The sequence below is a fragment of the Chiloscyllium plagiosum genome, unplaced genomic scaffold (genome assembly GCF_037043375.1).
Source record: "Chiloscyllium plagiosum isolate Xiang-an unplaced genomic scaffold, Cpla_swu_hap1 HiC_scaffold_7, whole genome shotgun sequence".
Lineage (NCBI taxonomy): Eukaryota > Metazoa > Chordata > Chondrichthyes > Orectolobiformes > Hemiscylliidae > Chiloscyllium > Chiloscyllium plagiosum.
In genome coordinates, this window is record NW_028270145.1 from 12,824,525 (window position 1) to 12,836,673 (window position 12,149).

Genomic DNA, 12,149 nt, shown 5'->3' on the forward strand with positions numbered 1-12,149 from the left:
CTGAAAAATTCAAAGCAAATTAGGTGTTTTTATTTTAAAGAAAGGACCACAATAGTATTGATAATATTCCAAGTGTATCAAATTTTCACATGGAACAAAACAAGAATGTTTTTTTAAGATACAACTTGTATCTTAAAGCAACTTGTTTACAAATTAAATAGGCATCAGGACAATATTCCATAGTCATAAATGCCCAGATTATTTACATAACAATCAAATCTTTTTCCTTTATGTTCAGTGCCATTGGTCACTTCAGTCAGGGTACTTGAGTTTCCTATCGATCAGAATTCTGATTTTTTTTTTTCAAAGAAAATATCATCAACCTTGGGTTCCAGAATATATACAACATACAATTCCTGAGATTTTAATAAAAAAGGATAATACTGGAGAGAGATTTGGGCAATAAATTACTAAATAAATTAATTGAATTTCTTTTTAAAAGGGATTTTAAATCAATACAACCAATCGTAATGTCAAAACAACAAATGAACTTTAATGAGCTGCTCTTTAATGAATACCATTCTAATTCATTAAAGTTTTTTGAAGAAGTCTCAACTAGAGTGGGTACAGGGGAACCAGATCATGTTTGGCAAGGTTCTTTGGAAAAGTTGAAGTCATAAGGGAAGAGCCCAATGTTGGAGGTATATTGGCATGGACACAGTTGGCTAATAGGCAGGGAACAGTGAGTGGGGTTGAGTTATTTTTCAGATGTGCAACCTGTGACACGACCAATAGGGCTCCAGAGGTTAGTGCTGAAACTGCAACTATTTACAAAATTTGCAATACAAAAATAGGTGGAAAGGCAGCTTATGAGAACTGTCTTTTTCAGATAAATATTGACAGATTAAATAAATGGCAACAAGTTGGCAAATAAGGTATAATGTGAAAAAATGTCAAGTCCATTTTGAAAGGGAAACAAAAGAACAGTACTATTTAAATGAAGAAAATTTGCAACACAGAAGGACTTGGTATTCACCATCATGCACAATTACTAAAGTGCTCAGACTGGGTTCAAACTCTGGTATTCTCAAAATGACCAGTTAACAGTGTAGGAAACAAAAAAAAAGTCCCATAGTATAGAAGTATTGACAAACAGTCAGTACAAAGTCATAATGTTCACAAATCTGACAAAAGGCTCAAACAGTTTTAGTTAGCAACAAATCCTCATCGCGCCGGGGACCTGGGTTCGATTCCGGCTCAGGTCGCTATCTGTGTGGAGTTTGCACATTCTCCCCGTGTCTGCGTGGGTTTCCTCCCGTTGCTCCGGTTTCCTCCCACGGTCCGGGGATTTGCGGGTCAGGGTGGATTGGCTGTGCTGGACTGCCCATTGTGTTCGGGGATGTGTAGGGTGGGTGCATTGGTCAGGGGTAAACGTAGAATAATAGGGTAGGGGAATGGGTCTGGTGAATTGGCTGTGCTAAACTGTCCATAGTGTTAGGTGCATTAGTCAGAGGGGAATGGGTCTGGCTGGGTTACTGTTCAGAGGGTCGGTGTGGATTTGTTGGGCTGAAGGGCCTGTTTCCACACGAGGGATTCTAATTTCTAATCTAATCTAAAATCAATATTTATCCATGAGGTAATCACAGGACGCAAATGAAATAAAATATCCAGAATTAGTGGAGTAGTTTGTTTTTTGGGAAATCCATTGATTTTCTTGTACTACTATACTAACCAGTGATGAGGAAATTAATATTCAATCAAGGACACTTAGGACAGAATATAGCAATAAATTTGAACTGAACAGACATTAACATATTTTATCCCAATAGGAACAAATCAGCACCAATATGTATCTCTGATCATAATGAACAATTGAATAATGAACGTTTCTGCTAATTGATTCAGCAGTGTTGATTGAGTGTACCCTTACTGAAAATTAACAATCTAGAACAAACCTTATCACATCTGGAATAGATTTAAAAGGTTGAAAAACAGCTTTCTTAAACTGAATGAGACTGTTGGCTTCAAGCAGGATTGTACTTACTTTGGTAGTCCTTTGATGCATGCAGCCAAATCCTTGGTCATGAAACCAGATTCAATTGTTTCTACACAAACTCCTTCTAATAAAGTACAGAATGTCTGTAGCTCCAAGTTATTGTCCAGCTTTGCTCTATGGGATAGTCCTCGAGTCCAAGCAAAGATGGAAGCTTAAAACAAAAAAAAGTGGGAAGAGAGTTGACGGAGGAAAATCTTGCATTAAAAAAAGCTACAAGGTAAGAAAGTACTTTTAACCATATCTATGATTTAACAGACTATTAAACACTGAATTATTATTGCAACACTTTAAGAACAGAAAAAAACATCTTGGGAGTTTCATTGCTTACAAATTACAAAATAAGAGATGCAATGCAACGCGACAATGGGAGAGGTGTCCACATAACTTGTAAACAAGAGAGACTATTGTTGATCTTATGCAGAGTGTTCTGGTCCTTAGTTAAAGAAACTGATTTCCAGCCATCAAAGATGGCAAAGCGGAGAGCAGAGTGAGAAGTGAAATGAGGTTGGAGAAAGTTGTAAAGTTTGAAATAAATTTGACTTGGAGTGGATTGAAAATGAAGGCAATTTTAATTTCAACCCATTCAGAATAGGCAGCTATGATTGACAAGTAGGCTTAAAATAGAGGAGACTGGGAGAAGGAAGACGTTGGAGATATCAACTCTAGAGATATCATAAGAATTGGTAAAGAGTGACAGATGACATTTTTGATAGTAAGCAATTTTGGTGGCAGATGAGATTTAGACTTTAAAATTTAGCTTAAGCAGTAAGGAATAAGAGACTTGTGAAGGAACTAGTGAAACTATTTCGCTTGGGAGAAGAGATTTAGTAGAGTTAAAAGGATGGGAGTTACAACAAAGATGAGCAAAAGGCAATAGAATATTATGCATAAAATATGAAGTGCTTTGACACAATGATCAAAGAAAAGCTATTCATTTGAAAGTCATCAATTTAAAATGTTCACAAAAGAGTGAAGACTATTCAGAAAATTTTCTCTAGCAGACTGTTAAGAGTAAGGAATACTTTGCTATATATAAACAATTCTGAAGACAGACCATTGAACCTTCTAAGGAATGGTTGATACATTTGAATCAGGGGAAGGACAGTGAAAGTAGTTTTGTAATATTCTAATTAAAATGACAAACACAATTAACTTCCTTGATTAGATTAGATTAGATTCCCTACAGGCCCAACAAGTCCACACTGACCCTCTGAAGAGTAACCCACCCAGACCCATTTCCCTCGGATTAATGCACCTAATGGGCAATTTAACATGGCCAATTCACCTGACTTACACATCTTTGGTCTATGGGAGGAAACCGGAGTACTCGGAGGAAACCCACACAGACACGGGCGAATGTGCAAACTCCACACAGTCACCCGAGACTGGAATCGAACCTGGGACCCTGGTCCTGTGAGGCAGCAGTGCTAACCACGGAGCCACCGTGCCGCCTGTTCCTTCTATTGAGTTCTACAGTTCTAAGTCCAAACATTTCTATTACTTATTTTTTAACAAAGAATTTGTAATTCACTTATTGTTAACTTATGAATCTGGATCTCGTGAATTTTACGTTTTCTAAACATTGCGCTTTCCGTAAAACTTGGTGTCACCTACAAAATTAAACAGTCTAATTTTGACAGCAAAGTCCCAAAACTCAGTCTAAAGTATTCTGTTGATTACACTCAATGTATTAGTTACACTAAAAGTCGGCAATCCAGCTGTGCTGACTTAAATAGCAAAAGTTGTGAAACTGAATTCAATAAATTTGCTACTGTATAGTTCAATGCCAAGGAAATAATACCCATAAAGATGTTAGATTTTCTAAGAATCCATCTAGTTCACCAATACCCTATATGGTGGAGAATCTAACATCTCTATTTGTTTCGTTCATACAAAACTCTTATTTTGTGATGAAGCTCTTATAATATTTTTTGTTTTGGGAACTGGGGTTCTAAATTGGAAGTAAATAGGATTTTGGTTTTCAGTTTTTGAAAGGATTGAAAAACAGTATTTCCTTAAAAAAGCATATGATTTGAGCACAATTGATTTCCTTCTAGAAATTAGATAAATTATTTGACAAGCTGTCTGGTGAGCTATTTACTGAAGTATTCACTTTAAGATCTACAACCCAGAGACAGAGTTGGAGAGGGACCTTCAGCTACAGTTCAGAGGAAAAAAAAGAGATCATATCACTGAAAGGACTGTTTCATTTTGGCAATCTCCAGCCCATCAGAGCTGGAAAGCAGTTTTCAGCTGTTTTAAAGTCTTAGTAAAAAGGGCTGGAAAAGCCCTTGAGCTTTTTAAACAGTTCAGTGAGAAAAGATCAGTCAGTTAGCATGTGTTTGTGTCTCAGAGAGATAGTAACACACAATGAAATCTGTGGTAAATCACTAAGTCACTTTCACCATGTCAGTTGAGTAGGAAATTAAAGAATGAAGATAGGAGTGACACTTCACTGGGTTTGAATATCCAAAAGGAAATTGCTGGATAAAATGGTTGAATCTCTATTTTTGCTTTTTATATATTTCCAACCTCTCTTATTACTGTTTCATTGTTTTCCATTTTGAGCAATAAATCTGTGTCATTTTGTTAAAAGTACATTATCAATCTCCTGTGAATATTATCAGTGACTGATAACAAGATTACTGAATTGCAAATATAAAACTTAACATCTGTCAAGCCAGGCTTCACTCTGGAATCTGATCTGACCTGTCCAGTATAACCATCGGCTGTATGATGATAACTCCCACAAGACGTGGTTAGCTGTTCGTGCCCACAAAGTAATTGTGTTAGGCAGTAAATGTTCCTGTTTCAGAATTTCCCACATCCTGAACCAAAATAAAAAATATAACTACTAATAGTTACCTCTGGTTCCCAGAATATAACCAACTTATTACTGAGCCCTTAGCATGGTTTCACAAATCTTTAGTTATAACTCTCACAAGAACCAAACAATGTTTTCCCACAAACTTAAAGAGTGGTGGGCAAGTTGTTGGAGGGAATCCTGAGGGACAGGATGTACATGTATTTGGAAAGGCAAGGACTGATTAGGGATAGTCAACATGGCATGGGAAATAATGTCTCACAAACTTGATTGAGATTTTTGAGGAAGTAACAAAGAAGATTGATGAGGGCAGAGCAGTAGATGTGATCCAAATGGACTTCAGTAAGGCATTCGACAAGGTTCCCCATGGGATACTGATTAGCAAAGTTAGATCTCACAGAATACAGAGAGAACTTGGATGAAGAACTGGCTGAAAAGGTAGAAGACAGAGGGTGGTGGTGGAAGGTTGTTTTTCAGACTGGAGGCCTGTGACCAGTGGAGTCGCCATAAGGATTGGTGCTGGGTCCTCTACTTTTTGTCATTTACATAAATGATTTGGATGTGAGCATGAGAGATACAGTTAGTAAGTTTGCAGATGACACCAAAATTGGAGGTATAGTGGACAGTGAAGTGGGTTACATCAGATTACAACAGGATCTGGACAAGATGGGTCAATGGGCTGAGAAGTGGCAGATGGAGTTTAATTCACATAAATGCGAGGTGCTGCATTTTGGGACAGCAAATCTTAGCAGGACTTATACACTTAATGATAAGGTCCTAGGGAGTGTTGCTGAACAAAGAGACCTTGGAGTGCAGGTTCATAGCTCCTTGAAAGTGGAGTGCAGGTTCATAGCTCCTTGAAAGTGGAGTCGCAGGTAGATAGGATAGTGAAGAAGGCATTTGGTATGCTTTCCTTTATTGGTCAGAGTACTGAATACGGGAGTTAGGAGGTCATGTTGCAGCTGTACAGGACATTGGTTAGGCCACTGGTGGAATATTACATGCAGTTCTGGTCTCCTTCCTATTGGAAAGATGTTGTGAAACTTGAAAGGGTGCAGAAAAGATTTACAAGGATGTTGCCAGGGTTGGAAAATTTGAGCTACAGGGAGAGGTTGAATAGGCTAGGGCTGTTTTCCCGGGAGCATCAGAGGCTGAGGGGTGACTTTACAGAGTTTTATAAAGTCATCAGGGGCAGGGATAGAGTAAATAGACAAAGTCTTTTCCCTGAAGTGGGGGAGTCCAGAACTAGAGGGCATAAGTTTAGGGTGAGAGGGGAAAGATATAAAAGAGACCTAAGGGGCAACCTTTTTACACAGAGGATGGTATGGCTATGGAATGAGCTGCCAGAGGATGTGGTGGAGGCTGGTACAATTGCTGCATTTAAGAGGCATTTGGATGGGAAGGAATAGGAAGGGTTTGGAAGGATATGGGCTGCGTGCTGGCAAGAGGGATAGATTGGGTTGGGATAACTGGTCGGCATGGACCGAAGGGTCTGTTTCCATGTTGTACATCTCTATGACTCTAATACAATTTCCACAGTACTTCTCCTATTTGTCTTAGTGGATGAGCCATAAAAACCTCCATATAATAATACTTACACCTATGTTCCTCAGCAATTTAAACAATGGATGGAGTGGAAGAACTTCCATGGAAAATCACTTCCTAAATATCAACATTACCAAATCTGTAAAACTGTTGTTTCATGAACGATAAATGATTCTGAAGTATTGCTGTAATTCCTATGATCTCTTCCATTTAGGTGAGCTAAGAAAAATTCACATCATTGAACAAACTAGTAAAATGGAGACTTGGGGCTTTTCAGATTTAACATCAAGTAAAATAAGCTTCAAATTAGTATATTTTGAGATTATCATGTAATACACTGCAAACTCTGCATTATCATTGATTAACAAAATAGAATGGTTATACTTTGTAATTACTTTTCTATAAGACAAAAGTATTTTTACCAATTGGATTGGTTGAGGTTTCTTTGCCCTGCTGGTGCATACGGTAATGGCGTGTAACAGTACCATGGGCTGCCTCAGCTTCTACTGTTTTACCATCAGGACAAAGCAATACGCTAGTCATCATTCCCAGTGAGCCATACCCTGTAGACAATTAGAAACCAATGTTTAAAAACAATCAAAATAAAGAAACCATAATACAATCTACAAGGGATTAGCTTAGAAAAAAGGTCAGCTTTTCATTTTCTGTAAAATAGAGGCACCACGAACATACAAGAACTGGAATCAATTTTCCCTCGATAATTCCTGAAATTATCTCCTGTGTTAATTTGAAAATGGGAAGTTTGATATTCCAAGACATTGACATGTATTTTGCAAGTTATTTGGATAGATTTCAAATTAAACTCTAGAATAGAATGTAGACATTCATCAGTAGAAGTAGCTGTTCAGTATATATTATCGAGTGTAGAATAACATAGATAAACAAACTGGCAAGAATACCTTGTGCAATAGAATCAGATTGCACATCACCATCATAATTTTTACAGGCCCAAACGAAGCCACCCTCAGATTTTAGTGCTTGAGCTACCATATCATCAATTAGTCTGTGTTCATACCAGATTCCTTTGGCCTCAAACTGTGCTTTGTATTGGCTGAAAGAGAAAGCAATTCTGGGTTAGAAAAATATCTGTGTGCTTTATGGCAATGACATCTAGTTAATCTTCTTACCTCAACAAGTGAACTATAAAGTCAAGTTTTCCAAAATGTTTAAAATTTACATTGCCCTCCTCTTTTAAGGAACCCAAATGTTTTCTCCCAAATGCTTTCATTGTTTCTTCCTTCAATTGATAGGGCTAGCCAGTTTGGTCCACTTGCTGCTTTATGGATCACTGCCACTGGTGATCACCTTGTTCACCAATCCAAAAAAGATATAAACTACAGCCAAAATGCCCATTGACTTATACAACTTAAGGAGCTTCAAAAAGGAAGATTTCTTTCCAGAAAACAAAATAATGTGGGAAAGATGCAAGTGTGGCAGGAGGAAAAGAAAAATACTGAGATCATTACTTTAAAAGAGTTACTTTTCATAGATTTCCTGGAATATGTCCTTGAATCGTCCATCGTATTTCTTCAGTATGGTATTCTTTGTGCTCATGTATAAAGGCCAACCTTTAGCAAGAGCTTGCTGGAAGGAGCTATGAGCGAAGTCTCTAATAGAGGAGTCAGTGTTATACATTCCCAGAGCAACTCCTCCCCCATCTGTAACAAAAAATAGTTAATAACTTTTCTTTTGAAAAACAAAGTCACATATACCAAAGTTTGTGCTTATCATGACTTCTTGGACCTTACACATAGTGTCAAAAGAACTCTTCAACTGTTGGATCCTCTTCCATCCCATCCTGTTCTCATTTGCAAATGTAAAATGAACCTAATATATAATTGTATAGCGGTATTTTCTTTCTATTCTTTTTTGATATCAGTTACCTTATTTCTTTTCACGAGCTCTCCTCATTTGTATGTATTCTGTAGTGCTTGCTGTATACATTTTGGTTACGTTATTCCTACAAGTAAACATTGTGGGTAAAGTAGATTTTGTTTCTTTCAAACCATAAAAACTGCACAGTAGAAAGGAAAAGTTATGCTTTTTGATGCTAGTACGCAAAGATATGATTGAATGTACTTCAATGATATCTAGGTAAAAACAAGGACTGCAGATGCTGGAAACCAGAGTCTAGATCAGAGTGGTGCTGGAAAAGCACAGCAGGTCAGGCAGCATCCGAGGAGCAGGAAAATCGACATTTCGGGCAGAAGCCCTTCATCAGGAATAGAGGCAGGGTGCCTGCAGAGTGGAGAGATAAAAGAGAGGGGAGGTGGGGGTGGGGACAAAGTAGCATAGAGTACAATAGGTAAATGGGGGTGGGGATGGAGGTGATAAGTCAGAGGGGAGGGTGGGGGAAGGTAGCAAAAAGTACAATGGGTGAATGGGGGTGGGGATGAAGGTGATAGGTCAGCGAGGAGGGTGGAGTGGATAGGTGGAAAGGAAGATAGACAGGTAGGACAGGTCATGAGGGCAGTGCTGAGCTGGAAGGTTGGAGCTGGGGTGAGGTGGGGGAAAGGGAAATGCGGAAACTGGTGAAATGTTCTGAAGCAGAAGATGAGGCATTCTTCCTCCAGGAGTCGGGTGGTGAGGGAGCGGCGGTGTAGGAGACCCAGAACCTGCATGTTCTCGGCAGAGTGGGAGGGGGAATTGAAATGTTGAGCCACAGGGCGGTGGGGTTGATTGGTGCGGGTGTCCCGGAGATGTTCTCTAAAGCGCTCTGCTAGGAGGCGCCCAGTCTCCCCAATGTAGAGGAGACCGCATCGGGAGCAACGGATACAATAAAAGATATTGGTGGATGTGCAGGTAAAACTTTGATGGATGTGGAAGGCTCCTTTGGGGCCTTGGATGGTGGTGAGGGAGGAGGTGTGGGCGCAGGTTTTGCAATTCCTACGGTGGCAGTGGAGGGTACCAGGAAGGGAGAGTGTGTAGTTGGGGGGTGTGGACCTGACCAGGTAGTCACGGAGGGAACTGTCTTTGCAGAAAGCGGAAATGGGTGGGGAGGGAAATATATCCCTGGTGGTGGGGTCCGCTTGGAGGTGGCGGAAATGTCGTTGGATGATGTGGTTTATGCAAAGGTTGGTAGGGTGAAAGGTGAGCATCGGGGGGTTCTGTCCTTGTTACAGTTGGAGGGGTGGGGTTTGAGGGCGGAGGGGCAGGATGTGGACAAGATGCGTAGGAGGGCATCTTTATCCACGTGGGAAGGGAAATTGCGGCCATCTGGTGTGTTCTGTGGTGCAACACCCTCCCTTCCTGACACCTTCCCCTGCCACTGCAGGAATTGCAAAACCTGCGCCCACACCTCCTCCCTTACCACCATCCAAGGCCTCAAAGGAGCCTTCCACATGCATCAAAGATTTACCTGCACATCCACCAATATCATTTATTGTATCCGTTGCTCTCGATGTGGTCTCCTCTAAATTGGGGAGACTGGACGCCTCCTAGCAGAGCGCTTTAGGGAACATCTCTGAGGCACCCACACCAATCAACCCCACCGCCCTGTGGCCCAACATTTCAACTCCCCCTCCCACTCTGCAGAGGACATACAGGTCCTGGGCCTCCTCCACCGCCACTTCCTCACCACCCGATGCCTGGAGGTAGAATGCCTCATCTTCCGCCTCTGAACACTTCAACCCCATGGCATCAATGTAGATTTCACCAGTTTCCTCATTTTCCCTTCCCCCACCTCACCCCAGCTCCAACCTTCCAGCTCAGCATCACCCTCATGACCTGTTCTACCTGCCCATCTTCCTTTCCACCTAGTCACTCCACCCTCCTCTCTGACCTATCACCTCCATCCCCACCCCCATTCACCTATTGTACTCTATGCTACTTTCTCCCAACTCCCCTCTCATTTATCTCTCCACTCTGCAGGCACCCTGCCTCTATTACTGATGAAGGGCTTTTGCCCGAAACATCGATTTTCCTGCTCCTCGGATGCTGTCTGACCTGCTGTGCTTTTCCAGCAGCACTCTAATCTAGACTTCAATGATATCTGTCAGTCAAGTATTGTAATTGAAAACTTAAGTTGAGTGGACTGTGTTAGATCTTAAAAGAATCAAATTATGCATTGTGCAGAATATGTAAAAACACATATTTCATAAGATTTGCATTGTTAAAATTAATGCTTTACCTTTAAAATTATGGACACAGTAGGTGACGGGCTCACCATGAACAGGCGTGTATTTAATTTCAACTGAACCAGGACCAGGCACAACAAAGTCTGCAGCTCTGTACTGTGGACAAAATTTTTATCCATGACTAAATAAGAATCAAAACAAGGTTAGACTTTATATTTTTCAAGCCACATTCAATGAAGGGTTTAACTTTCATTCTAATTGAATTAAAATGATAAAGCTCATCAGCCAAAACACCCAGATTAAAATAAATCACTCAATAAGCTCTTAACAATTAGTAATGATTCAGTCAAAATAGCATTATATTTTGAATTGTTCTATTTCGGTTCAAGGTTTCTCAAACTGTGGGTGATTGCAAGAATGAAAATTTGTGTCTTAAGCTCAATGGCTACCATGCACTTCAGTCTGAAGGCCTACTGCTGCAAGAGCTCCTCAATCGTTCACTTGTTTTGTGTTGGCAGATATGCCCTGAGGGACAGATCTTCAAGATCAGATTGCCTCCAAAAACAAAATGGCCCGTGAAAAGGTATTTGTTTTTACAAAACTGCAAGGATAAATTCTTGATATCAGGTTGTTGCTCACCAGCTGAAGCTCATCTCCACCACTGAGCAAATAAAGCTTCAATCTACTCAGCAGCTGAAGCCCACAATTGTTCCCACTCAACAGATGAAGATCATTCCTGATGAAGGGCTTATGCCGGAAACGTCGGTTATCCTGTTTTTCGGATGCTGCCTGACCGGCTGTGCTTTTCCAGCACCACACTTTTCGAACAGATGAAGATCACTCTCACATCTGCTCAACAACTCCCATACCCTCGCATATGTTCACATTTGGAATAGGTTTGGCAAGCACTGCAGTCATGGTTTTTAGGATTGCAGTTCCCTGCTATCCATGATCATCTGGCATTGTTCACCCATGTGACTATTACTTGCACGTAAGCTTTTACAATAAATGTCCACTGGCTCTTCAATTACAAGAGCAAATTACAGCTAACAGCAATTCCATGATCACATAAATAGAAACATAGAAAATAAGAGCAGGAGAAAGCTGTTTGGCCCTTCCGGCATGCTCCACCATGCAAAATGACAACGTCTGATCATCCAATTAGTGCCCTGTTCCCATTTTTTCCTCATATCCTTTGATCGCTTTAGACTCAATCATTGTATCTAACTAATTGAAAACATTTGATGTTTTGGCCTCAACTGCTTTTTGTAATGGAAAATTTCAAAGGCTCATCATGCTGGGTAAAGATATTTCTCCTCACCTTAGTCCTAAATGGCCTACTTTGTATCCTTAAACTGTGACCCCTTATTCCAGACTCCCCAGTCATCAAGAACATTGTTCTTCTTTATCCTGTTTAGTCCAATTTGAGTATGAGGGGTTTATATAAGAACCCCCTCATTTTTCTGAACTCAAGTGAATATAGTCCAAAATGATACAGTCTTTCTTCACCGGTCAGTCCTCCTATCTCAGGAAACAGCCTGGTAAGCCTTCATTGTACTCCCTTCACAGCCAGAACATCCTTCCTTAGCTAAGGTGACCAAAAGTGCACACAATACCCCAGATGTGATCTCACCAGGGCCCTTTATAATTGCAGCAGGATATCCCAGCTCCTGAATTCAAATCCTCT

The 12,149-nt window shown here is 40.3% G+C and overlaps 1 protein-coding gene across 3 annotated transcripts in view; it reads right to left on the minus strand.

The window, feature by feature from the left end:
• idh1 (isocitrate dehydrogenase (NADP(+)) 1) overlaps positions 1-12,149 on the minus strand; it is a 38,020-nt gene that overhangs the window by 5,498 nt on the left and 20,373 nt on the right. For all 3 annotated transcript variants that reach the window (XM_043693040.2, XM_043693039.2, XM_043693038.2), the window contains exons 4-8: positions 10,516-10,618; positions 7,867-8,044; positions 7,286-7,437; positions 6,788-6,928; positions 1,985-2,147 (exon numbers count right to left, since the gene is read on the minus strand). In XM_043693040.2, the coding sequence (XP_043548975.1) occupies positions 1,985-2,147; positions 6,788-6,928; positions 7,286-7,437; positions 7,867-8,044; positions 10,516-10,618 (737 nt within the window). The remainder of the gene's footprint in view (positions 1-1,984; positions 2,148-6,787; positions 6,929-7,285; positions 7,438-7,866; positions 8,045-10,515; positions 10,619-12,149) is intronic.